Source organism: Molothrus aeneus, chromosome 1, assembly GCF_037042795.1.
Source record: "Molothrus aeneus isolate 106 chromosome 1, BPBGC_Maene_1.0, whole genome shotgun sequence".
NCBI classification, from domain to species: Eukaryota; Metazoa; Chordata; class Aves; order Passeriformes; family Icteridae; genus Molothrus; species Molothrus aeneus.
Window position 1 is genome coordinate 16,302,642 of NC_089646.1, and position 27,960 is coordinate 16,330,601.

At 36.6% G+C, this 27,960-nt stretch overlaps 1 protein-coding gene across 1 annotated transcript in view; it reads left to right on the top strand.

Moving 5' to 3' along the window:
* Window positions 1-27,960, top strand: part of MPP7 (MAGUK p55 scaffold protein 7) — a 148,360-nt gene that overhangs the window by 25,496 nt on the left and 94,904 nt on the right. Inside the window, exon 3 of the mRNA XM_066551956.1 lies at window positions 15,666-15,830. Within this exon, the coding sequence (XP_066408053.1) occupies window positions 15,794-15,830 (37 nt within the window). The 5' untranslated portion in view covers window positions 15,666-15,793. The remainder of the gene's footprint in view (window positions 1-15,665; window positions 15,831-27,960) is intronic.

Consider the following 27,960-nt stretch of genomic DNA (forward strand, 5'->3'; position numbering starts at 1 on the left):
ATTTTTGAATTGCAAGCGTAAAGAATGTAATAAATAATTTTATATTTCAATTAAAATTCAGATGTGCATTCCTATGATTACACTTACTAGTAAATGTGAATATGGCTTCATGAAAAAAATTAAATACTAGCCTCCATGGTAGTTTAGTGGAATACATCAAATTTGCCATCTTTTGAGAAAGTAGAACAAGCAGATCTTCCTGTCATGCTTAGTTTTTCATTTGTATACAGGAAAATGAAAACAACCATTCCTGTGTTGAAGTTCTACTCGGTCACTTGGATTTTAGGCTGGTTATTGCATTGAACTAGTTGAGTAATTTGAAATCAAGGAAATATTCTCTGTGTGTGTAAAAAGGGTGTGATACTATCCAGGGTAATACTTCAGAAAACTCTGTCCCTTGGAACCTATTTTAATATATTGTTAGACTTTGAAATTTAGACAATTCTATTGGATGAAAATTTTTATAGGTTCTTTCCTTTTGTCACTTTGGGCCATGATTATGTACTTAAAATAACAGGTGTCTGTTTGAAATACACTTCATATTTTTTTTTGAAGTGAGAATTAACCTCTAATGTTTCAATAACTTGTAGTATATTGAGCAAGTAGTGTGTAAATGCAGAAGCAGCAAAAGGTCATCCTGTCTTCAGAGCTGCCTGTGGCTGGTTTGCAGCAAATAAGGCCAATACACAAGACAGTAAAGACAAGTCTAGCACTCAGTGAGCATGGCTTGTCCATGCAATGATGAGATAGGCTGTATTTTGGGCAGTGTGAAGACAGAGAATTACTACTTACAACTGTAAAAGATGGACTTAGATGCAGGATACCTCAGTGTTAACACAGAGCATAGGTTGTTTCAAGGTATACTTAGATTTTCATAGGAGGAGCCACTTTCTACTTCCAAGCTAGCTTTTATGGTGAGATTAGATATTGCAAGTGTCTTCATCAAGGTTTGGAAGTAGTGCTGATAGCAAATTCTTTGGTCATACTTGCTTGCGCTTTGTTTTCAGGAATTCTTTTACCTCTCAGTCAGTGCCAGGACAATTTTTTTCCCCCTTAGCCTCATACCCTTCTCCTCCCCCTTGCACACATAAAGACTGTTTTGCAGATTGCCTTAAACCCACAGGCAAGGGTGGGTTTATTTGGGGCTGAAAGATCAGAACAGGGAAACATGCAGAACTGCTCACTGCAGACCGTCCTGCTGAGCCACTTCCAAGAGGTGCCTGCTTGTGTACAGCAGGGTGGCTGCTCTCTGCTGGCTCTGCTACAAGAGGTGGTGGTTGGGCTGCTCACTACTGGTGTCTGGCTTCAGGAATCAAACTGACCAGTTGATACTGGTGGGTTGTAAAATTAATTAGGTTCCAAAAAGCAAAGGGAGAAGAGTGGTAACTAAGGTGGCTAGCTCAAACTCAACCAGTCTGCATCTGTATCCAGTGTAGAATAGCACGTTTCCATGCTTTTCATGGTTGTGAAGAACTTACTGAGTGCCTAGTTGGTGTATTTTTTTATTCAGAGTTATCTACAGCTAGAGGCTTTGTTATTTTTATAGGCACTTCCCTCCCACCTTTTTTTTAAGTTCCCCTTCATACAGCAGTAATTTATTTTTCAAATACTTATGCATTTGCACATTGGTAACTGTTCCACCTGTGACATTTTAGTAACTGTGACATTTTTAGTAACTGATCTCTGATACACTATAGACCTGATGGCTTTGGTATTAAAACTGATAGTGTTGTCAGGGGTGTTTGGTGAGGCAGGTATTCTGCAAACTCTGTTGTTCCTTCCTCTTCCCTGTGACTGTGGGGAGGTTAGAGGCTGGGCACGCCCACTGTAGTTATTTTGTGTTGTTCAAGATAGCAGAACAAAAGAGATTTTTTTAAAAATCACCTATCAATGCTCTGATTTTGGCATTGCTTTCTAACCTAGAGGTTCTAGTTCCGATTATTTTTTCAGTAAGTTTGTAGTTCATGAGGGCATGAAGGGGTTTTCTGAGTAGCCAGAAGAGGAGATTAGCAACTCTTATTCATCTTCTTTAAGATACATATTCATCACAGAAGCACACTTTACTGATCTTCAAAAATGCTCTATTTCATTATTTACGTGTACTTACTTGTATATTTTGTGTGATTAACTCCTGGGGTGGGGCTTGTTTGTTTTAAATTTGGTTATTATCATTAATCTGTTTGTTTCTGTTTACACTCTCTGCTTGATATAGTGTGATGTGGTACTTAAAAAAAAAGTTATTTAGTAAGCTGCATTTGTATCTACAAGCTGTGAAGTTATGAGTCTCTTATTTCTACTTGTTTTCACACTAGACAGCAGTGTGAAAAGAGTTTTCTTTCTTCTTTCTGCCACCTTACTGTCTCAGCTAGGCAGGGCCGGGGCAGAGGCAAGAATTGCAGAGGAGACTTTGGTGACCAGTGGATCTAACCTTGGAGAAGCACAGCTTGGGCTTCACAAATGTGTTGCATAATTACATATTTAAACCAGAGTTATTCCAAAAGAAAATACTTTTTCTTTCTTCCCTTAATGTGTGCTTGACATTTAAATGAAGAGAAATTTCCTTTTGAAAAATTAATTCGAATCTCTAAAGTTTTGGTCCATTTGCCTAACAATAAAGACAGCTGGATGGGTGTTATTGTTCCCTGTGTTCAGTTGTTCTTCTATTGGGCTGTTGGATTCAAGAATTTAGGCCACACTGAAAAACTCTTCCAGAGAGCTTATGTGCTTCTGCACTTCCATTTCCTTGCCACTCCCTGTGGCTGTTGCTGGCTATATTCCTTTCAGTTGAAAGGTAGTATTTTTTTTTTTGTTTTGTTTTATACTGGTGGGCTACACATAATGATGAAATATCTTCTGGTATCCACTTAGTAATTTCTAGGGAATTAACTTCCAGGACCTAATGTCTGTTTAAGCCAGTTTATAATGTTATGAGTAACAATTACACTATTTGTGAAAATTAAGTTACATGTCAAAGCCCCCTTAGTATTCTTTAATCATACTGCCATACCTGAAATGAGCTGTGACAGTGATACTTTGGCAAATAACATACCATGGAAAACAGTTATACTCTAATATTTTCCACAAATCTACCGATGAGTGAGAGAAGAGTAGTTATGAAACTGCATGAAATTTATACTACATAATTATACTGCTATACTGTAAAAGCTGACAGTGATGTGAAATTTGGCAGCAAATATTACTGCTGCTTTTGCCCTTCTTTTGATCTTTATGACTTTCCTTTCTTTCCTCCTTCACCACCCTAGTTGAAGGTCACAGAAGACGCAAAGGGAAAATTTTTCTCTATCATGAGGCCAGATTTCATTGATGAGTAGATTTTGCTGTCAATCAATTTTGTTTTTAAGCACAGAGCATTAGTTCAAGAATATTACAGTTGACAAATGAGAAGTTGCATAGACCAGATGGCTAATTGGTTGCTGGAATATGATGATGTTAGGTTTTATTTCTGATTAAGCTGAGAGCTGTGTGGGAAATGCTAATACAGTCATCAGTAAGGAGCGGAAGAAATTATGAAGAGGAAGCTTCATTTCCTTTGAAAAGAAATACAGAATGTTGTCACTTCTACCATATAGAAAATAAAACCATATATCAAAGTTTATACATATCAAAGCATTGGTTAGGGAACCTGGAAGGCTGAGAATTTTGATGAAAATGGAAGAAAGGTATATAAATTGGGAAACAAGTGCTTACCTGGAACTTGAACCATCGGGAGAGGCAAATAAGTGATTTCCTCTATACGCCAAATTATGTCTTACATTTTTGACATTTTTCCTCTTCAAACTAGCATGTGCTTTCTAGTGAGGAGTTTTCACAGATTGACTTCTTTCAATGGGTAAAAATTTCTTGGACATTCTTTACAAGACTTAGAAATAAAAATAATGACTGGCTCAGTCTTGAACATTTTAACTGAACAAGAAACAGAAAGTTATCTGCAGGATTAAGGTGTGTTAGTTCAGTTGTAAACCAGGCATTTCACTATGTATGTGTAGTTTGAAGAGAAGTAATTTAGAAATTTGCCATAGTGATAACTTTTAAATACCTAATCAATTTTATTCCATGAATATTCTCTCAACCTAGAAAATGTTACTGGTATTGTGGTGGTGATTGTGGTGTAATGAATGTGTTCTGACAGAGCACACTGTGAAAACTTGTTTCATCCCCTCTGACTTTTTGGTTGTTGCTCTTACTTTGAGTAAATACTGCCTTTATAGTATGGAAACAGACCAAAAAATCTGTGAAATATTTTTTATTTATCCTGATTAGAAAAGGAGAAAAATAAGCACTTTATTAATAGCTATTCTATAATGAAATGTTTTATAAAACAGCACCTTCATAAAAAGATGGATTGACAAAATGCAACTGTGAAAATATTCTGCAGTAATAAATCGCAAATATTTGTTTTAGTTGGCATTTCTCCAGTTTCCGAACTTCCTTAAAATTACCAAAATCCTGTCCCTCATTTCTTGTAATTCTAGCTTATTCAATTTAGGAATAGGAAGAACACCCTTTGCTGTTAGGAAATTCAGTGAGGTTTTGTACCCATTGCGTTATTGTTTATAGATCATGTAATTTCACTACTTAAGCAGTTTGCAGGCAGTTATTTCAGTAATGTTGTATATGTAATGTGAAAATGATCGCTTTTCTAAGGAGGGGAAATAAAACGAATGCTAATGATTTTTTTTTTAACAATATCAATCACATACAGTTAGATCATTATATATCCTAAAGTTTCATATTAGATTCTTCTTCTTAAGTAATCAGTTGCAGACCTGTGCATGGCATGAGATGAGAAGAACTGCTTTGTTATTTCCAATGACAAGACGAAATCCACACTGACTTACTTGAAAAGTGCAGGAGCTCCCTCTCCTGGCTTAGAGCTCTGTAAGTTGCAAGTTTCTGGGAATGTTTTCAATTTATCATATTTAAAAAATTCCTTATTTTGAATACTTACCCGTAGAAATGTTTTTCTGGTATCTTGAAAGTCATGGTAAAAATTGGTTTTGATGCCCATTTGGGTTTCTGCTCCGAGTGCAGTGTCTGTGTTTCTGCCGTCTGGCTTTGTACCCCCATAGGCAGCAGATGATGTCCTCTCTCGTCGGTGTGGTCATGCTGGAATGACAGCAACATTTAACATACTCTTAAGTTACAAATCCAATATGTTCCTTCATTAAGCCCACCCATACTTTTCACAGCCATTGAGAGTAATGTGAGTCGTTGATGGTCATTTTGTACAAAGCCCTGTAAATCATCCTAAGTTTAGAAAGAAGTTTAAAAAAAATTAAATTTTTTACTGTTGATGTATGTAGTTTGAGTTCTTTCCTCCCCTCCCATCCATCGGGAGAGCAGTAGGAGAGAGAGGAGGCCTTTTCACTGTTTGTTTATTCAATCACTCTCCTTTCATAGCCTGTTCAGTGTTGGAATTCATCAGAGAAATTAGATGGTTTTGTAGATACTTAAATTTGGTAGGGTCTTTTATATTATTTTCAAGGGTAGGAACTTGGCTTGGAAAGGTAGCACTGGAGACACATTTCTTACTGTAGCAATTAAAAAAAAACCCAACCCAAGCAAAAAACCCATTTCTGAATTCTGAGAAGGCAGGTTGACTAAAACATGTATTTAACTCATCTCTATCAATGTTGTACCCTTAAATCATCTATCAAAATAGGAGCCAAGAGTGCCAGATGGGCCCTAGCCCCTGTTCTGTTCCATATTTTACCATCTCAAGGATACTAATGCAAGGAACACACATTGATATGTACTGAAAGAGACCAGTGCTTTGAAGTGAATACAACTTTTGTACCTGAAGTAGCTTCACTTAGCTGAACTCAGTTACCTGCCCTTTCTCTGGTTTTTTTTTTGGTTTTTTGGTGGTGTGGGGTTTTGGGCTTTTTTTTTTGTTGTTTTTTCAGTTTTTTGGGGGTTTTTGTTGTTGTTGTTGTTGTTGTTGGGGTTGGTTTTTTTTTGGTTTTTTGGGTATTTTTTTGTTTGGTTGGTTGGTTTGGTTTTGGTTTGTTTTTTTTTTTTTTGACTTCTAGGTATTTTTAGCTTTTCAGTTCAGAGGGAAGATTCACCTCTGGTCACATCCTGTTACAGGAGTATAAGGGAGTACATGACATGTGTGGGGACAGTGCACAGTCCTGTATTAACTTCATCAGTGCAATTAGGGAATTTTCAATGACAGCTCAAGGAAACATTTTACTGTAGCGTAGTTATGCATTGCAAAATCAAAACTTCTGTATTCACAATATTTGATTTTGCAAAGCACTACATTTTTAAGATATGTTTATGCACTTTAATTTAGCTACACTTGCTGGCTCAGGTATGCTTATTGCTTCATTTAGCACCTTTGTTATTTCCCAGGAAACTTCAAGATATGTAAGTTGGAGAGGACCAATGAATAACAAAAAATGCCAAAGGTTCACTATCAAATTGCTTAACTCTGATTTATACGGTTTCAGACAAGGAAAAAAAAAAGAAAAAAACAACTGTGGTATTTCTAGCAAATGCCAAAATAGAATCAATGCAGCATTGTTCACCTAGTTAAAATTCCAAAATCCGGGAAATGCAAACATTAACTTTCCAACAGCAACATTAACTTGGACTCTTTGCATATCCTGTATTTTCCTGGTATGCATTAAGACTTAAAGCAATGTATTAAGCTGTGAGTTAAACAAGAAAAACAGAAAAAAAAATTTTCATGTAGGTAGCACTGCCAAGTTTAGTTCTGTTAGCATTTGTGTTTGTTGACCTTTTATAATTTTAAATTATTTTCTTCATAAAGATCGAATATGGTTTTTTTGGCCCAATGAAGTGAAATCTGAGAGCTTGTTTTCACTGCAGTGTGAACTTGACATACAGTTTACCCCTTGCCTTAAACCTGACTCTTCATCCAGCAGTATCTCAGATTTGAATTAAGCAATTTTAAGTCTTGGAAATATGACTTGAATCTCAGAGCCACTCTGATTACTGTGGGAGTATTACTTGGGCTATATAGGTTGGCAAGATAGAATTAATTCTAGGTGATATTGTTTTTGCTAATTAAATTTCCACATAACTTAAGTGTGGAGAGTAACTTGAGCCATAGAGTAAATCAAACTTAAAGATGGACTCTTAACTATATCTCATTTGAATTCTAATGTATAATTTGGTAAGCTGTATATACTATTGGTTCCAAAACGTTTAGAGTATTGCAGTTGCCTGTAAGTACCTGAAGACACAGGAAAGTCCTGCTCTAAGGGTGTTTCCATCCTGGAGATGGTACAGAACTGCAGGCAGACACACCTTCCTATGTGGGTGTTGCTGTCTGCAGCTGCTGACACGTGCTCCACATTTCAGGCTTCTTGCCTGTTTGAGCTCAGCTAATCCATGTTCCAGAAGAAAGGGAAGAGCCTTAAAGGAGGTATTTGGAGAGTATTAAAGCAAGGATTTGCTGGTTAGAAATAGATTTGGAAACTGACTCTAGGTTTAGAAAGCAGTGGTGTGACCAAGTCATTCACATTTTCCCATATGAACAGTGGTGTAAAAGATGAGTGGGGTGAAAGTGGAGACAGGAGAAAGTGAAAACTGTAAGGGAAGTAAAAGTAAAATGTCAGGAGATGGGAATATTTATAAATTGAGGGGGTAAAGGCCAAGTTCATTGCTGGAGGTTCTTGGATTCATGACAAGAATAGTGAGTACATAGCAGTGTCATAAGGGAAAAGGTAAAATGGATATAGATGTGAAGCAAGAAACTGCAACGTAGAATTTGGACAGCAGGGCCTGAGAGGGGGAAGCTTCTCTCCTGGAAAGAGGGAAATGGAGAAAAGGAAGACAATGAAAATAAAAATGGAAGGAAGTATATGCTAGGTGACAAGTCATACAGTGACTTTGATGCAATGGTGCTGCCAGAGTTTGCCAAGAAGGAAGAGGGGAGGGTATGAATCAAGAAGAGAGCTTTTCAGTGGCATCTGGAAGTTAGAAGGAATTGGAGAATTCAAGAATAAAGCATGGTCACAGGGAACTTTCAGAGAAGACAGAAGACTGCAAGAAGTGTCCAGTATGCTTGATGTGCCAGCAGTGCAAAGGCTTTGGAATGTGCCATTGATTGGCTATTGACCTTCACTTTTCTTCTACAAACTTAAATCACAGAAATGTGATTGAGAAGAAGCTTGTAAATTGATGAAAGTCAACCACAGACTTCCTCTGATTAGCTGTCTGTCCATGCAATACTGTTTTTACAATGCACATGTACACTTGAGGAATATTTTTTTTTACTTACATTCAAGTTGCAACTAATAAATTACCATTTAATAAATCAAAATGTTTTTCAAAATTGAGCTAAAGGTGTTCTGTCCAGATTGCTCACTGAATTTTAAAACTTCACATTGAAAAAAGCAATCTGAAATAGATTAAAATGAAAATTATTGTAGTGGGGTTTTTTCTTGGATAAAAACACATACTAGGAAAGTGGGCTTTATTCTGATTTTGCTCTCCAAAAATAAACCCCGTGCTTAATTATTAATTCATCTCTTTACCCATCCTCTAAAAAAATCATCACGTTTTGACAGAGGAGGATTATGGGAAATTATGCTGAACAAAGGAGACGTGTTCAAAAGATTAGTTAATCCGAAAGAGAAGGAATGATCAAAAGTTCTCTAATAAAATTTGGAAGCACTGTAAAAAATCTGTAACTTACTTGGTTTGAGAGGTGTTCAAAATTTTGAGTTTGAAAAATAACATTCTGACATTGGAGGAGGTATTTCTGAGTTTGAAGTAATAATTTGAATATTTATGTAATTGTGAGGATGATTTTTGGATATGGCTGTTTAGCATACCTGAGAATTGATGCATACATGTAAATAACGTAGGTAACGCTAATATGTGGCTAAACTGTTTAAGTCAATTAGATATTTACTGGTTTCTTTAGGATGTCCTTAATCCTGGTTTTACTTCTATCACAGATTTCCCATCCACTTCTGTAAATGTGGGCTCAAACTGCATTATACTACTATTAAAATCTGAAGTATATTTCTAAAATTGGAGTTGCAGACCCCCTTGGTGCAAAACATTTTTAATTGTTTTTAGGGAGTGTTGAGGTTACTGGATGATTCATTGCAGTAGGTTTTGCTGAACTCTCATTTATAGAAAAATTGCCAGGTTTTTTTCAGTATTTTGGGGGTCAGTAAGGTTTGTAATTTACTGTAGGTAGTTACATTTTTCAAACAGACTGTCAGGAAACACTGCCAGAACAAAACTATTTGTGCAGGTAATTAATGGAGAGGCTGTGGTACCTGCTGACAGCTATTTTCCAAGGAAAGGAATGGTTTGCAGCTAGGGGAAAAGTGTTAAAAGTGTGCCCAAACCAGTAACTCAAACTGAAAGAGCAACCTTTGATCTGAGACATAGTTTAGGTCACATTTTAATGAATAGCTTTATTAAACTAGTATATTAAACTAATATTATTCTGTCAGTTGGTACATTTTATTTGCAGAAAATTGGATCTGTCTAAGGGTATTGGACATCTACAACAGTGATGCTGGTTAAAATTAAACTGGTAGCTTTAGTGTGTTTATTTAAAGAAATGTTTTCGTGCATTTAAAGGAATGTGTTCAATTCAAACACTGACATTAAAAATCTAAGTCTGGACAGAACTCACGTAGGGGTTTTTGTGTTAAAGGCAGAGAAGGTGCAGGTTGCAAAAAGCCTTGCCTCTGTTTTAATAGTGGTACTCATTGAACATATTTCACATTTAGCATGGCAGTGTTTTCAGGCTGCAAGGAACTTTCTAAAAGCTAAACTGTAATACATCATAATATATAAAATAATAACAATATTACCAACTTTTTAATATCTTAATATATTCTGTATTTTATTTCTGGTTTTTCTATGTTGTATTGACTCATTGAAACAATTATTTCACACTTTTATTTAGAGAGGGTTTAGATAACAATGATATCTAGATAAATGGTCCTGCTCCAGACTATGAAAGAATATTATGGGGGAAAACAGTCTGAAAAAGGAAAATTGTGATACCAGTTTCAGTGTTGCTGTTGGAGTTGTTAAGGTGAGATTTTTCCATGGACACAGGATTACTCTCATCAAGAGGAGAAACCTGTCTTTTGCTGAAGTTGTGAAGGAATGAAATTGTACACTGTGCTCTTTTCCTTCTGCCTGTCTTCTGAGCCCTTTGAACAAATTGAGTCAAACATGAGAGAGGATCTCCCCCACATACGAGCTTCTGGCATGTTTTTGGGAATGTGTGGTTAGGTAGTGATTAAAGTTGTGTGTTTTCTGTTAATAATCCAGCAAGGGAAGTGTCAAATGGAAGCTCATCCTTGAAGAGGAAGAGAATAAAATGGTAAAGGTCCAAATATGTAGCCTAGAGACCAGTCAGGAGGGCCACTCACTGGAAATAGGCCGGACTTTGTTCTGGTGTTGATCAGACTGCTGGAAATAGGCACCACACACTGCTGGGGTAGTAATTTCTACTGTCTTAATGTTTTTCAGTACATTACTTCTTAAATACTCTCTCTTTTTATTCCTTGTACTCAAGGATTTTATCATTTAGATAATCTCTTTTTTTTTCCATCTGTAAAAACTTTCCCATAAGTAGAGACCAGAGACATCTCTCTCCTGATTCACTGACTTCACAGTCAGATTTGAGCCATGGAAGTAGAAGTCACACTACAAAATAAAATTATTTTAGAAGTATTTTTTCCAAACTGCTGTTTGTTAAAGATGAAACCACAAATGTATAAATTAAATGTCAAGCAGTTACACATTTTCAGTGGATGCTTAAGAGTGCCTAAATTATCTACTGTTCTCAAAGTCTTTTCACAAAGTGAGGCTCTTTCTAAGATACCTATGGTGTAACCTAAATAAAATGGAGAACACTGATAGAAAAATATGCAGAAGCCTTTAATTTTTCTTATGGCTGAAGACTGATATGATGACAAGACCATGAGAAAGTTAGTGAAGGCAGCAGTTGGCCTTTTCAATTTGGGGAAGTCCGTGTTTTCTGTGTTGGTGTATTAGTTAATTACATTTGGTTAGTTAGTTACATTTGGTAGTTGCCATAGTTTCTGAGGCTTTTAAGTGAACTTCATACAGGGATTCTTGCAATAGTTTTAAGTTTCAATACACACACAACTGAGTGAGTCAGACATAGCTTCTTGCTTCTGCAGCATCTTTGACGACCCATCATGTTTATGCACATGTCCTCTATGCTGTAATTCAAGTTGAAGATTTTTTGAAGGTTCCTGTTGCCAGCAAGTATATACTGCCTGTAGGGGTGGCTGAGCAGCTTTGGAAACCTGTCAGGAGCCACAGGCAGGTTCCAGTAGCCTGTCGGAGACCGTGTGATTGAGGAGGTGAAACCTTCTTCAGAAGAGTTTAAGAATTCACTAGATCCCCTTACATTACAGCTTCCAAAAGAGTTGACCACCATTTTCAGTTCAGATTTTGTCTACTGAAACAAATTTACTTCTCCCAGTCTAGAAAACCTCCCTTGGCAATTTCCTGTGCTCACTGGGTTTTGGAGTCTTGTATACATGTCTGTAGTCACTCAATTACTTGAGGCCCCATAATGAATACAAGACTGACTGGCTGTCAAATTTCCTGTCTCTGCATGAAATCTCTATCTGGTACTTTGAATACCATTTGCAGACATTCTGGTTTAGTCCTGCAAATCAAGGTTATAGTCGTCATAACTGTGGCATCCTTTCGAAAAATAGGTTGAAAGTTTCTAGTATCAAACAACCAAATAACCTGGGCTTATGTGTCCCATCCCCAGCCTGCCCACCTCCTGATTTGTAGCATTGTTATGTTCATACTTCTTATGATTTTATCTGTCATAAATTAATCAAAAGTCTTCGGTCTGCTTTTCAAATGTGAAGAAAATCAATTTATATTCATTAAAGTGCCAAAATATTGAGTAACTTGTAAAATACCCTTTCAGAAAGAAATATTATGGAGTTTATTGAGGTTTGTTTGGGAAGTCTGAGGTAGAACCGAGACTTCATGTGTTCTGTCTCCAACTGCATGGTGCTTGCCATAAGTACAAATTTGAATTAGCTTTTCTACCTCATCTTTTCTTGAAAAATGGACTTGACTGAAATAAAGTGTATGCATGACTGATGGAGTCACTTCAATTCAAAAGCAACAGAGGATGCTAGAAAGAAGCTACTAAAGCTGAAATTACGTGGAAGGCCATTCATCTTGGCACTCTGCAGCTGCCTCCCACCTGCTTGCTTTATCTGCCCGACCTCTGCCTGTTCTTACAGTCCTGTATTCACAATGTGAGTGATCACAAACAAGATTTATCCCTCATCCTTTGCTAAAGGGGCATCTCTTACATGTGGGATATGCAGAAAAATGGTTCCCTTGGAGAGCTGTAATTCTAGAATTTTGTGGGTTTGGACGGTGCTTCTGGGAGGCTTCTGCCCCACTCCTGGCCTTGTGTAACCGGGGCACGTCACCCTGGTGATTAATGTCACTGTAATGCCCTTGGTGGTGACGGTGACCAGAGCTGTGTCTGGCTTGATGACCCTGCAGTGTGTGGGAGCTGTTGGAAGACAGGGGAGCATTTCTGTGCTTTTTACACCTGCCATTCAACCACAACGCCTTAAAATAGAGATGTCTTTCATTATGCAGAGAAACACAGGCAGAAACAATTAAAATTATGCGTTTTGTTATTTCATCTTAATCCGTTTTTATTAAAAGAATTAAAAGCAGAAGCAAGGCGGGCACGTGTTGCCTCGCGAGGGGCTCCTGCCCGCGGCGTGTGGGGAGCGAGGCGGGCGCGGCGCCTCCCGCGGCCGCCAGGGGTCAGGCGGGAGCCGTGAGGGGCCGGGCGGGCGCCGCTGTTTCCACGCGGCGGGTGCCAGCAGAACCCGATACGGTGCGATCTATAGAAGCAAGGTACAACTGGAATAATGAAATTTCAAAAATAAGCCCTTTTTAAAGGCTGGTTGTAACAGTTCTGCTGGGTATTGTAAATGCCTCAGGTGCACTTGATACTGCTGTTACGTTCCTGGCCCTGGCTCCTAATTTTTATGGAAAGATGGATTGAACTTCAATTTAGGAATATTCGGTAATCCCTCTCAGGACATACTGTAACAGCTGGTATTTCTGTGTTGCAGCAAATCGATTCCATACAGCAGTCAGCAATGCCTATGGCTGGGCTCCGGCAAAAACTTCCAAAGCATTTTAAATTATGTGAGCCAAAGAAAATAGCATCATCACTGCAAAAATGTAGCTTAATTTGCACGTTAGGAAAAAAAAAATCCCCATCCCATTCCAGCAAAATATTAAGCATTTTACTGGTAAGGATTTCATCAGGTCATTTATTTTTCATTAATATATATTTAGGATCAGGGGGCAATAACTTTATGCTGTATATAGATTTCTTAAATAATGAGCTTGATTTTTTTTTGTACTGAATGATTTACTGTGAAATAAAGAAAAATAAAGAAACTGATGGAGTTGAAATACATCACGTATATGTAGATCAACAAGATTTTCTGCATTTTGCAGTGAACTCTTTTTAAAGAAGCTGAATTTCTGGTTAATAATAATGTACTCATAATGAGAACACCTTGTTTAGTTGGTTTTGGTTTTTTTCCTGTTTTGTTTTTTTTTTTTTTTAACAGATGAAAGTACTTTAAGATGAGTATAAATCCAAGATGTTTCATTAGTAATCAATAATTTTATTTAACCAGTTCCTTACACATGTTAAAGTAAAAATGCCTCTCTCCTTTGTACAGCTGCTCGGGTGTGCTCGCGCTGGGGAATGTCACAGAGTTTGGGACCCGACTCCTTCTTTATGTGTTAAACAGAAAACAAGCAGAATTAATGTAAAGTGAATATGTTCCATCTTAATTGGTACAATGTGTCCTTGGCTATGATGTCTTCTTTTTTTCCTCTTTTAAACTGCACCCTGGCTAGCTTTACATATAGATGTTTTACAGCTCTTGTCATCATAAGATGAGCTTTCACTCTGGAATACTTAATTTCCTTATCCGTGCTTTGAATTTTAAGTTAATGGACTTTTGTGCTGATTTGATGAATGTAAAAATATTTTTTTAAGCTGGTTTTTTTTTTACTGGAAACTTCTTTTCTTCATAAACTTCTATAATTTAAAAAAAATCCTAAAGCCCTAAACAATCTTAATAGATAAACTTTTAGGTTTTTATTTGGTTCTTTTCATCACAGAAGAAGTTGTCCAGGGAGGTAACTTCTGCTGTATTTTGCCTTCTTAACCAAACCACCCAGATTCACTGGGTAAATGCCTAGGGGATGTAAAAAACCCCCATACTTAAAAAAACCTGCCAGACTATTTAAACAGTAGGTTTATGCCTGGGGACAAGTGAACAGCTAACTTGTATCTAATAATTGCTTTAAAACTTATTAAACAAAATCTTGTGGATGGCCCTTAGTATGCTGCAATATTTTTAGCCATGTGGAGATTTCTTTCAGTGAAAAACAAAATTTTGAACAGCATACACTGTTTACAGCACCTGTATATCACTCTTCCACCAGACTGTTGCCAAGTTAAAATGGGTCCAAAATATGCACTTTAAGAGCCAACATGACTTCAAAAGTCATTCTGATTAATATGAATGTGTTTTAAAAAAACCAACAAAACTCAAACCAGCAATAGCAGTGGCAAAATGCTCTTCTATTTGTTTATTTTCTTTTGCTAAAGCAGAACTATGCTGCTTTCTTTCTTCAAGGATCCTTTTTTGTTTACTGAAATCTGGAAAAAAAAAATCCTTATTTTCTGGTAGCTTCTACTTCCCCCTCTCCCTTCCTTCTCCCTGCAAGCACATCAGTCCCTGCCCTGCTCTAAGTAGACATTTGCTATCTTAACTTGGAATTTCTTTTTGTACGTTTGTGTTCCAGTTCATATTTTAACATACTTGAATACAAATGCGTTCACTTCTATTTGAAATTAATTTTAATTTTTGTTATAGGTACTCTGAATTTTTCTCAAAAAACGGTTAAAGGAAAGACCCAAAATTTACTATCAGTAGATCTGTGCAATTATTACAAAATATGTGTTAAACAAACACTGACTTTGTCATAATGAATCACAGAAAAATTCCTTACATGGTAATGGCTCCATCAACTCCAGGAATCAAAGTGCTATTTGCCTTAGAAAAGTATTTGCTCCAGTCCTACTTTTTGCAGCTTCAGTTAAAATTTAGATTATATTTCCGGATTGCAAACAAAAATCTTAAATGACCTGAAAACGATTGAAAGGAGGTTAAATAGAAACACTGAATGAATTACTGTGCTAGTAAGTAATTTTATTTCTCTGAGATAAGTAGTAGAAAAATTTGAATTACCTCAATTATTCACAGTTTTAATAAAATACCCCTAGACTTTATTTCCAAAATGCCTGGAGTTAAAGAGTATAATTTACACAAGAGAAATGTGTTAAATTATTGTTATTGCAGAATGGGATTGTAGGCTAGATTGAAGAAAACAAAACTTGTTTCACCTGGAGGAAACAAAAATCTTAACAGTCATAAATAAATGTCTAGTGCTTGGTTTTGAGAATCTTAAATAAAAGCTTATTTCATGATAATAATTGGATTTGATTAGCTGCAGTAATATACAGTTTAACAATGTTCTTAATTGTAAAATTCTATTTCTGTTCTTTCTAGGAGAAGCTGGGAGATAACATAAATCTTTGTAGACAACTTGGCTGCGAGCAGTTAAACTGAAACAAACTTCTGCCTTCTGGCTGCAGCGCTGGTTTGAGGTTTGTGTGTGACGCTCTGCAGACTAAATCATGCCAGCGTTATCAACTGGATCTGGAAGTGACACAGGTACGCGGGCCAAGGAGGGGCCGTGCTTCCTCCACCTCTTATTTGTTAAGTCTGTATTTCAAGTAAGATAATTAATTATGGTCTTTAATTTAAGACTTAAAATATAACCTTTTCTCCCTGAAGTTAAATTTAGATACATGAAACATCACAGATAAAATATATTAATTTTGAAAAGTTCCACCACCACCTTCTTCCCGTCCGTCCCCAACCTCCTAAAAAGAACAGATCCAAACATATATTATAGATGGATCTGAAGAATTTGGATTTACCTCTGAGCATGGTTCCTACAATGTTAACTTGAAAAAGGAGGAGGAAGGGGAAAAAAAAAAAGATGATGATATCATGCATGCCTTAATATTTGCAGCAGTCTAGACTATCCCCTCTGTGAGTTACAGTTATCAGTGGAGTTATTTCTGAACACAGACTATTCAGTTTTGACAACTCTGTAACAAATTAGGAGAAGAAAAATACTGTCTCAAGTTCAGTTCCTTCACTTGCCTTCCACGTCAGAGCCCAGTTCCTGACACTGACTGCTGGCAGTGGGATTGCAGATACGTAGCTTTCCATGGTTTTCACCTTCTTTGTGGCAATAGAAGGTTATATTCAAAGGTTAAATTTCATCTTCTTGTTATCCTGAATTCTCCCTCTCTGAAAGTATTTTTGTCCCTCTGTTTGGGATAACTGAAGTTAGTATTTTTGCTTAAGAGTGTTTAAAAAGGGTGATCCAGCTGAGGTTGCAATACAATACAAGATCCCTGTTCCCTTGGAAAATTAGGAGGGAGATTTCAAGTCAGGAATCCAAAAATATGTGTATAAGTATGTATATGAGGAGCTGCATTTGATTCTTATTTTTAGTAGACTGTACAGGGCAGTGATTTTGTTTTCCCTACACATAAAATTTATGCTAGATGACAATATTAATCTTTACAATTAGGGTGTGCGTCTGTTTATTTGTTGCCATGGAGAAGGAGAGTTGTTTGGTTTTATATGCTTTTTTGTCTTCCTATTCCTGTGTTTAAGGGATTTGACTATGACTTTGCCAAACCCTATCTCTGCAAACCTTTCTTTTCTCTCCCTCTCCTCATGGAAATGAGTGAGTTGAAGCTGTTCAGTATTCTAAAGCTGAGTTTTGGAAGATGTGTCAGGGTCTACTCTGGGCTAATTTTCCACTCTGGACCTTTGCTTTCTTTATCATGCACCCTTTTGTGTCCTTTCAAAACCTTCCTTGATTTTTTTTAACTATTACTTGTTTATTTTTAAAGATTGTAATATGTCCAAAAGTAATAGTTACAGAGTTTCTGAATAAAGAAAGAGAAGTGCTTCAAAAAGTAGAAGATAATTCTGATTTTGAAATATTGTGTGTTAAAATGCCTCTAAGTATGTTCTGTTGTGCTGTTTAATCCATATGATGATGCAAACATACCTTTAATAATTAAGATCTGTGTTAAAACTCAAGTGTGTCCATTGTCTCATGAAATTTATAGTAAAACGTGATACATGCTGTTAATCTCTTGCTCTTAAATAATAGTGCTTGTTAAGTCCTTTTTTTTCTGCTTCAAGTTATAAGTTGTTTCTCTAATTAAAAATTTGCATTTGGACTGAAAATATATATTTTTTTCTTCCACTTTCTTTACAATACTTCCTGATTGGGCTGATATGCACTTAAGTATTTTTGGAATGGTTACATCAAACTGTGCTTCCTGCCCTGGCTATGATACAGGTGGTTTTCTGAAGTCCTCTTTTTCTGCTGTTACTCTCACTCTTAGATTAAAAAGTAGTGATGTGCATAAAATTTTTCCTACCTCTGTTCTTCCTGTGTGGGTAAGCAGTCTTCCTCTCACCCTGCCTGCACAGACTGGTATTGTGACATGTGACAAGTTGAGTCTGCCCTGTCTGGGACGCTGAGGTCTTGGCAAGTCACTTAGTGGGACCTTTAGGATAGGGACATAACCCTGCTCAGTCTGTTTGCTGAGACTGTCTTTTGTAAATACAGTCAGACAAAGTGCAGCCTAACCTCTTTTTGTGTCTGCTGGATGCTGGGTGAAATAAAAGTAAATCTGGATTTAAAAACAAATGAAAGCATTCCGTGAGGGTTTGTAAATAGAAATGCATCATCTGTGAATATTGAAAGTTGCCATGTCATGGACCACTGGATATTCAGTCACCAGTATGGGAGCATTAATGATTTAAATTTTTTTTATATAGTCTGAAGTATCAGTTCACTGTCAAAAATGGGATTGTCTTCATCCTGGGCCATATTTGATGATACTAAATGTGTATCTGACTGTGTCCATTTTACCTTGCTTTTACTTTGTCAACAGCTTTTATTAGAAGGGGCACCATGTAATTGCAGCTGCTTTCTTCATATACATTCTTCATATGCTTGCTTTTGTCCTACCATGTTTTAACCTGTATCTTCTTCTGAACACAAGCCATGCCTTTTGAATCTGTTTTGAGGGGTATTTACCAGGCTTTAAGCTATGATAAATCAAAATAATGGCTACGCCATTTTCAATCTTAAAAAAAAAAATTTAATTTATTCAGATTGATATAGTGACTTCTAATTTAATCTTACACCTTACCAGATTGATCTGGCTTCACTAACCTAAAGACAGAGGACAAAGGCTTACATGCAGATGCTTTTTTCTCTTCCACTCTCCATTAGCCATATAGAAGACTATTTTTATATAATAATGATAATAGTAATAATTGAAAAGCTGCTCATTGTGAATAATAACATCTGTGTGACCCTTAAGGTTTATGGTCCTGTCAGTGTCAAGTCAAAGTTATCTTAAAGCAACCAGCGTGAATGGAAGGCTGAGCTTATGCCTCGGGCTGGGTCAGAAGCTGTCAACAGTTTCTGTGTTGCTAAAGTCTGCTTGCACTCTGTGTGCAAGCCCACCAAACGGAGTTTTTGAAGACTGAGCAAGAAGACTTGTGTTTTGCAGGTAAAGCAAGTCTGTGAGATCTGGCATTCACTTATCTGCTATATTTAGGAAGGTGTAAAATTGCAATTCTGGCTTCACAGTAGTAGATGACAGCTTTGTTGCTGACTTTGGTGAAGCCAAGATGACATCATTATGCTTTAAGTGTTGTTCTAATGTGAAAAACATCGTAAACTTGTTGCAGATTTCTTTCCTCCCAACGCTGTATCGAGCTTGCTTAACTGACAAGCTTAAAAATGCTTTTCTGTTTGTTCTCAAAAAGCAGTGCATGAATGTGCAAAGCAGACTTCATGTTTTTGTTTCATGTGTTGTCAGCAGGAAAATCACATTTATGGGCCAAGCTTAGGCACCAAGTAACGCTGTGTGAGATTGTTTATATACAATGAAAAATGCAAGTCAGAAGCAGTTCTTGGATTTGAATATTGTAAATTATAGAAAGAAAATGTGCAAGGGCTTATGTTCTCCTTGAGCACATAAAGGAGCGAGCACTGTGCCAGATAGTGAAGTTTTCTAAGTATTACAAGGCTGCAAAACCGAATACATATTAGGTTTTTAATTTAAAAAAAACCCACATTTGTTGCTAACCAAATTTTAAGTTCATATGACCTTTAAATATTCCTGGTTTTCATGTTTTCATCTCTTTTTTGTAATAATATTAAATAGATACGTGAAATCTGTTCTAAATGTCAGGTATTTTTCCAAAATGCATTTATAGTAGTGTATTCTGTGATTCTTTCAAATTAATCTCGACCTCTGAAGCTGCATGCTGTTGATGTGGATATGCTGAATGCTGGTAAAAATATTTTGCTAGGATGGTTCATATGGATTGACTTCCCAGTGGTCAGAGACCACTGTAAGCAATGTGCAGTTCAAAGATGATTTTTTTAGGCACCTGAACAAGAAGCTATCTTGCTTTTATTGTTTTCATATAGATGTCTTCTGTTTATTTACTATTATATTAATGCATTTTGATCAGCTTGGCAGTTTCAACATGATGTTTTCTAAGAGGATTTGATAATAAAAAGGATAAAAATAAAAAGGTGGAGAAAAAAAGTAATAATGTGAAGAAAAAGCTGAGTAGTTGGCTAAGCTGAAAGGGGGGCACCAGAAACATCAGTAGTGGAAGAAGGACAAATTAATCTGAAGTGCTAAAATTTTAATTTTAGCCTTTTAACCCAGTTTTCAGGATTTGGAAGAAGATAGAAATCAGTGAGTTCTGTTTTTACAGCCTATTTAAAGAATGCAGCAACATAAAATGGTGGCCAAAGATCTGTCCATCTCATTGTTATGAGATGAAGAGAAAGGGGATTTAGGAGAGGCTTGAAGGAAAGTTTTCTGGGAATTGTTCTGTTGGAGGCTGCCAGGGCAAAGGCTTGCAGGGTCATTGGTTCCTGCTCCAGACTGCCTTTACTTCCCCACTGGCATCCTGTGGTGGAAACAGAGCAGAGGGAAAGCCTTCACTTGCCTGCTTTACACCTTTGGTTACAGCTTTAGGTCTAGGGGTGCTGCAGCAAGTGTGGTGTGTAAATGCTTTGGCTGCATCACAATTGAAAAGCTGCTTTAATTCCTCAGCACGTTGAGATGCATAGGTATGGCCATGAAAATGGGTATGACAGCTGAGGCAAAATTTACACTGAATTAATAAACAGAGCCAATATTTTATCCTTGCATTCTTGATTTCTCCCCATCTCCATCTGCCAGAGGCATTAAATGGCTTTTAGGATAATATTAATTTGGAAGATTTGGGAAAGTATGAGATGTATGGCTAGCTTTAATTGCAATCTGATTTAATTTTTAAAAATACAACTTGCTGGTGTTGGAAAGGGTATTTATTTTGGTATCAACATATTTACGATGACTTGGAAAATTCGTTTAAAGTGAAATGAAATTTCTCTAAACTGTTCTGTTTTGTGTTAATATTGCTAGACCGATTCAGTAGTGTGGAATCAGAAAATAAGTGTAAGTATATTTACTGATGGTAAACTCTTTAAAATTGTTACAGTTTTTGGACACACTTAAATTCAAATAGTCTGGCAGCTGAAACAATTTTTTTTTGTTTGGTGAGCAGCGTGTAGTTTTTGTAGCAAATTTGAAGGTACAGTATTGTTTCTAAGCAGAGGCTCTGTTCTATGTGGTTCTGTTTGTTGGACTGAAAGCTGTAGCACACAAGTGGTTGTCAGTTCTGCTGAGGCCAGGTGTCCTTTGCTGAGAGCACACTTGCCACGCTGTTCCCCTCAAGTGTAGCTGTGCCAGCATCCAGGTTAGCCAGCAGAGCCTGCATACTGTGTGCATCTCATGGAAGGGTCTGTGGCTTCTCAGCCCAATATCACATCAAATCCTGCCTAATTTAGAAGAATTAAACCTATTAATCAGAGGACAGTTTATTACTGTTTATTACTTCTAAGAGGTATTATTACTGTTTATTACTTCTAAGAGGTAATGAGAAGCTTCCCTGCTAGCTGTTAGTTGCCTGTTGAGAAATATATATTGAGAAATAGGGGTTCAAAATTGATTTTTTTTCCTTAATAACACATTGGTTTAAGAAAAAAACCCAACACATGCAAAGAACACCTCAAAGCAATATAATAGTTTTACAGATAAATGATGAAATAATTTAATTATTTCAAATAGTTTACTTTCCTAAACTTACTTTCAAAAGGAGGTGGTGGTGTAGGATCGTGGAATGGTTTGGGCTGAAAGGGACCTTAAAGTTCATCTAACTTCAAACCCCCTGCTGTGAGCAGGGACATCTTTTACTAGGCCAGGTTGCTCAGAGCCCCATCCAACGTCACCTTGAACACTGCGAGGGACGGGACAGCCCCAGCTTCTGGAAACAGCCTGTTCCAGTGCCTCACCAATCTCACCACAAAGAATTTCTTCCACATACTCACCTAATTTTCCCCTCTTTTCAGTTTGAGCCATTACTGCTTGTCCTGTCAGTACAGTTCCTGACAAAGAGTTCCTCTCCAGCCTTCCTTGTAGGCCCCACTCAGATACTGGAAGTTTGTTGGAGGTCTCTATGCACACTATTCCACACTGAACAGCCCCAGCTTTCTCACTCAGTCAATATACTTGACTCTTTTAAATTTGTGCATAGTCCTATATTCTTCTATAAACTTTTAAATCAAGCGTATGTGGTTGCATATATGTGACTGTGTAATGGCATAACTTGTTTTGAGTGTTAATTCTTAAACTAGATCCTACAGTGAATCATAACACTGAAATAATGTACTGACTTGATTTCAGGCATCAGTATTGCCTAGGATTGTAGGACTTTTTCTTGTACTCTCATGACAGATATATCCTCTATGAGTACATGATTAGCATGGGTCTTGACCATGAGAGGTTGAGATACGTGGTAATCCAATACTGCTTCCATTATTCTTAGACCCAGCTGATTTGAAAATAATCTTGATTTCTATTGCTAGAAATCTTTATTCAAGCTCTTAATGAGATATTCTGTCTTCCTTTTGCAGACGTAAAATGCTATGTTTAGTAGTCCTTGCTGCCCCTCCCCAGTGCCAAGTATCTTATAACCTTGTAAACTGTGACTAAAGGGTTAAAATATGGCCAGTGTGCCCAGTGCCTTCCTAGTGCTGGAATGAGTTCTTTCCTGACTGCCTGCCAAGTGCTTGCTATTGCCTCCTCTAGGGCTGATGGAGATCAAGATAGAAATACCAAAGAGTTGCCAAGCTGATGTCTATGGAAAGGACCAGTCAATTAGTCAAGGTTATTCAAGGTGCCATAGCAGGCTTCACTGGAGGAGACAGGATTAAAAAAAAAAAAAAAAGAAAAAGAAAATTGTATGAGTTTTCCACAAGCTGCTTGTTAATTTGTCCTTGATGGGTCACTTTAAATCAGTTTTATGTATATGTTATTCTTGCAGATAAAAGGTGGGCTTTTGAATACTCACCAAAGTACATTTTATGAACTTTGAAAATAACCATGTTGACACAGTGTCTAGTAGCTACATTTTTGAGGGGGTTTGATTTTGAAACAGCTTTGATGAGCCATGCAAGCAGGAGCTTTGCAGCAAGTCTTGCCCTGTATGGATGCAGATAGAGATCAGCTCTTTAACTCACATCAGAATGTTAACGGTATGTGGTATGTTAAATCTGAAATACACATGTTGAGACAAATCCTAAAAGACCAATAACTGTTTCAAACAACTGCGTATTCTTAGCTCTGGAGCCAAGTTCCAAAACTAAAGACTTTTCCATTATGAAGGAAATAATATTTTTTAAAGTGATGGGTTTTAATAATTACTCATTCAACATTTTCTGTCATAACATTGTTTTAAGGTGGGCTAACAAATTTACTGTAGCGTTGAGGAATAAAAATCAGGTACGACTTTTAAGTTAAAATACTATTGCCCTTATGATTATGCAGTCTTATTCTTTGAGGACACTTACAGCAAAATTTTTTTTTCATAGAAAAAATATATAACATTGGTATTTCTATTGCTCTGCCATCTGTAAGGATTTCAGCATTTTACCTTTTTTTTTGTGAATTAGCAAATAAATCAAAACAGATATTTTTCCCAAGATGCAGATCGGTTGCATGTTGTAGTTATGCAAGTGCATGATGTAGTTACTTGATGTTTTGTATTTTGAAAATTAATTTTTTTTTGTAGAAACATTAAACCGCAAAATTTTAAAAAGGTGCTTACTGGAATGAGTTAATCCATCTGGCTCTGCACAGAAAAATTGTTAGTCTTTAACTTTTTGTAGTGTCAGCAAGCCCATATATTCAGTGGAATTACTTAAGAGAACATAAAAAAAGAATTATTTGTAGCACATAAATTTGAGCACATAGTGGTCTTTTTACAGCTGGAGGCTGATAGGACAGTGCAGTATGTCCATCCTAATATGCAGACATACTGCATATGTTTTTATTTGAACCTGTGTGTAAATTCTAATCTCAGATTTCAGAATGAAATAATTTTCAATATGTGGTGTTAGTGACTGATTTTGTTATTCTGCAGCAAGGATGTCAGAATAAGTGCTTCTACTGCAGTGATGCTTGTTTGTGTGTAAGGCAAATGTCTGAGCCTTCGTAGAACTGTAAAGTGCAGTTCAAATGTGAAAAAATGTTAGCTTGTTATAAATGGCAGCAAATGGTGCTGATTATTTTACCTTTGACAAAGTGGAAAATTTAAAGGTTGGTTTGTCCCATTTTATTAATACAATAAATTTTTACAGTGTTGTTCTGGGCCTTTAGATATATGTTCTTTAGTGTTTATTATCCCTCAGTTGCTGTAAAAATTCTAGATTTGAAGCCTGGCATCATTGTTCAGAATGCTAATTCAGGAAATTAATTAGCATATGAAAGCAAAGGCAGATCCATATTTCCATTTCTTTCCTTACGCTTACCAAAACAAAGTTGGTGTTTTCTTGTAAGAAAGTGATGGAACGCAGAGACCATATTTTTTATCACTTAGCACTAGTTTATAGCTTCCACAGACTTGTCCTAATAATGAAGCTATGAAGGATATGACAAGAATGGTGATATTAAATTTCTCTAGACTAACAGTAAATTTTTCCATTCTGATGTCAAGAATGTAGAGCATCTGGAATCTGCAATGTGAGTGGTTCAGTACGGGAACAGTTTAATCAATTGCTTAGCCATTTATTCTCCTCCTAGGAACAAGCAGTCTTCTATAGAATATAACACGACAAAGGAAGCAATTTTCTAAAACTGGAAAAGTCTTTTTATGTCCTGTTGTTTCTGATTTAAAGGGTTTCCATTGCTTCTTACTCTTAACTCTGATTGCAGGTGCAAATCTACTGTACACATTTTTAAATTGGAATTAGCATTACTCTACATTTTGGTCTTCAGATGAAATAAAACTAAATTGTATTAATTAAATTTAGAAAAAGGTGAAGATGCTCTGAAGACAGTAACTGCTTAAGTGTGTTGAAAGAACACAGTTGAAAATTATCTTTTATCCTTTTAGGTGTGATTACATTGTGATGGGTCTTGGGGTTCTTCCCCCCTGAGCTGTAAGAATGACCAGACTTACTTCCCCTCTTAAAATTGCATAATTGTCTTACATCTCTATGTTTAATCACATTGTTAGTTTTTTTTAATCTATGCTCAGGTCTTCTGGGAATAAATTATCTACTTTTAAAAATCAAAATAAATTAGTTTTTCTTGTGTAAGTCATGTTTACTTTACTGATTTTTGACACCTGAAGTGTTTTGATACTAGTAAATTCCAATGGGCGCAGGATTCCTTTTGAATATAAATGCTGGTTAAACTTAGGCAAACCAGATTTTAAAAAAACCAAGAACCTAAGTAGAGTAGCAACAGTGTATAATAAAAGCAAAAAAATTTTTTTTTGCAAGACACTCCTCACAGTGGTGCCAACATCAGGCTTTAAAAACAACAGGAATTTTTTCTTGGCTTTTATTTTTCTTGTTAAACAACTTCTAGATACTTTTTTTTAAAAGCTCGTGGTTGTGTTCATTTACATTGTGGGACCTTTCAAAAAAAGTGTGAGGTCCAGACATGCCATATGACTCAAGAACGTAGGAAACATCAAAATTGAGACCAAAAGCAAAATCAAGGCCTGGCAGGCAGTGGTAGCTTGGAGGTGCTGATACATCTCACTCTGGTCTGATACAATGAATATGCATTTTTAATTTGCCAAACAACCTGTATTTTAGGGAGTATCACTATGACCTTTTGGAAAGTTAATTTTTAGTTTTAGAAGTATTCAAAAGTGTTCAGTGTGGCATGCCTTCACACCACATAATTGCTACTGGAACAATTAAAAAAAATCTGGTTTAACAGCCTGGCATTACTTAAACCATTGTTAAACTTGCACTTTTTTCCCATGGCCTTTGGCTCTGCCTTCTAGAATGACCTGAGATACTACTTAGAAGTTTTGCAGGAGGTTTGCAGTTTATCTGAAGCACTCTACTATGAAATTCAGATTACATCTACTTCTGCATGGCCGCATCTCTGTAGAGTGAGATCTTATAGGGCTGCAGGAATTTGAGCTACTGCCCTTCATGTGTAAGAAAGATGGATGTATTAATTGTTCAGATTTGGTAAGTAACATTAGGCCAATATAGTGGTGTCAATTCATTACCAGTTTACACTAACTTGACAAATTATTGTGTCTCTGTCCATATCACAAACACACTTCCTTTAATATGCCATCTGCTGGTAAAGTCACATGCCAGCCACAATTTTCACTGTTTCTTCACAGTGGAATGATTAATATCAATACATCTCATGTAATTTAGACACAAGTAAAAATCATGTTTTACTTGGAGGTGTGTGTAGAAGATCCACCTACTTTATTTCTTAATAGATAAAAATCAGAATGCCCATCTGAAAATTTTTGATTCTGTGGTACCGTTCACTACAAATGGAACAAGAAGAAACTAGAGGAAAGGTAAAGGCTTACGCCTTTAGAGGTGCTGCCACCTTCTTCTGCCACTACCTTCTGGATCTGAGTCAGGTGATCTGTGATCACACAAATTTAATTTTAGATGTGTTCTAGATCTTGTCTTCTGTTCTCCCCAGTTTAATACATTAAATCCTCCTTCTGCCTGATTTTTACGTGGCTCCTTAATGGAGTTGTTTTTTTAATTCCTGGCTACACAGTGTTGAGTTTGGGGAGGAGTGTGAAGAGCAAGAGTGAGGTGTTCTCCAGCACGCTGCATGGCACAGCCTCAGTTTCCATTGCAATGGAGAAGGGATGGATTCTCATTTCCTTCTGGCTGAAGGCTATAAACACTGCCAAAGCAGGGAAGAACTAGAAGCATGGCCATGATATGGATAAAATCAGTCAGCACCTGTCTAATTGTCTCCACTTCCCCAGGGGAGTTGCACAGATGGGTGCATTGCTGTTGAAGCTGGAGTGGTGCACTAGGAACATGGACACCCATTTCCCTGGAAGAAGCAACTCAGGGCTATACAAATAAGTAAAGCTCACAGAAACTTTTGAGCTGGATGTGAAACCTTCATATGTGTAAGGACCTGCAGGGTTTGGCACTCCTGGAGTGCTGGCAGGTGGGGTTTTTCTCTGGGAGTTTTGTGTGTAAAACCAAATTCTCATTATGGGCTGATTCAGTCTTCCCCTGTGTCACTAATAGTTAATCCATCAGGAAATACAAACTTTCATTTTATTTTTCACTAGGGATTTGATTATCAAAGTGTTGAGGAGCAAGTTACAAGGAGAGAATAGTTCTTATAGTTGATTACATGTGGAATTTAAGCAGATCTGATGGATCAAGGAAAAGAAAGCTTACTCTGTTACATGCCTTTATTTGAGGGAAGTGTCTGAAGTTTCTGTTTTCTTTCTTCTGAATGACACACAGGAATTGTCCCCAAGCAGTTATGCCACAGTGCAAGCTTACACTGAAAATTTCTATTCCATTTTTTGACAGCCTTCAGGTTATTTTGAGGTAAATATATTTACAGTAGTATAAGTGGCCAAGTGTAAAGAATTTTTAAAATATTCTAAAAAAAAAAAAAAAGGAATGTTTTCATTTTTTAAATGAAACTGTTTTCATAAATTGTGTGATAAAACCATTTTTGTTAAGTTCTGAAGTTCTGATAATCTGGGAAGCTGGAGTCACAAGTCCCACTGAGACCTCTTTTCTCTGGCTGTCACCTCAATCAATGATTGTATCTTGCTAGGCAAAGCTTGATGGTATTTTTTTCTGTCTGCAAAATTGTAGTGGTTTGAGTTGTATCTTCTTTTTGCAGTATTTCTGAAGCAGAAACAAGAACAGATTTAAATAAAAGCAGGATTGTAAGAGAAATTAATGTCAACCTCCGAAAAATGCTTGGAGCACAAAAAGAATGTATCTGGAAAGAAGTTTTTTTTCCCCAAAATATTTTACTGAGGGGCAGTAAAAATATGAAAATATAAATCATCAGAACCCAAAGGTGCTGTATGCAATGTTGAAAGGGATATGTACTGCCTGAAAAGGCTGTGAAATTATGTTTACTAATAAATATTCTGAATATTCTAAATCATAACTTTCAAGGAGATAATAAACATAATAACAATAGGTAACCTGTAATTTACAACAATGTTCTTTTACCAGTAGAGTATGTTGTAAATCTGTTCTTGTGTTGAACAGCAGCACTTACTCAGACTAAAAATAATAACAGGACCGTGTATCTTGGATCCCAGGAGACTGTTGGTGTTTTTGTAGACAGCA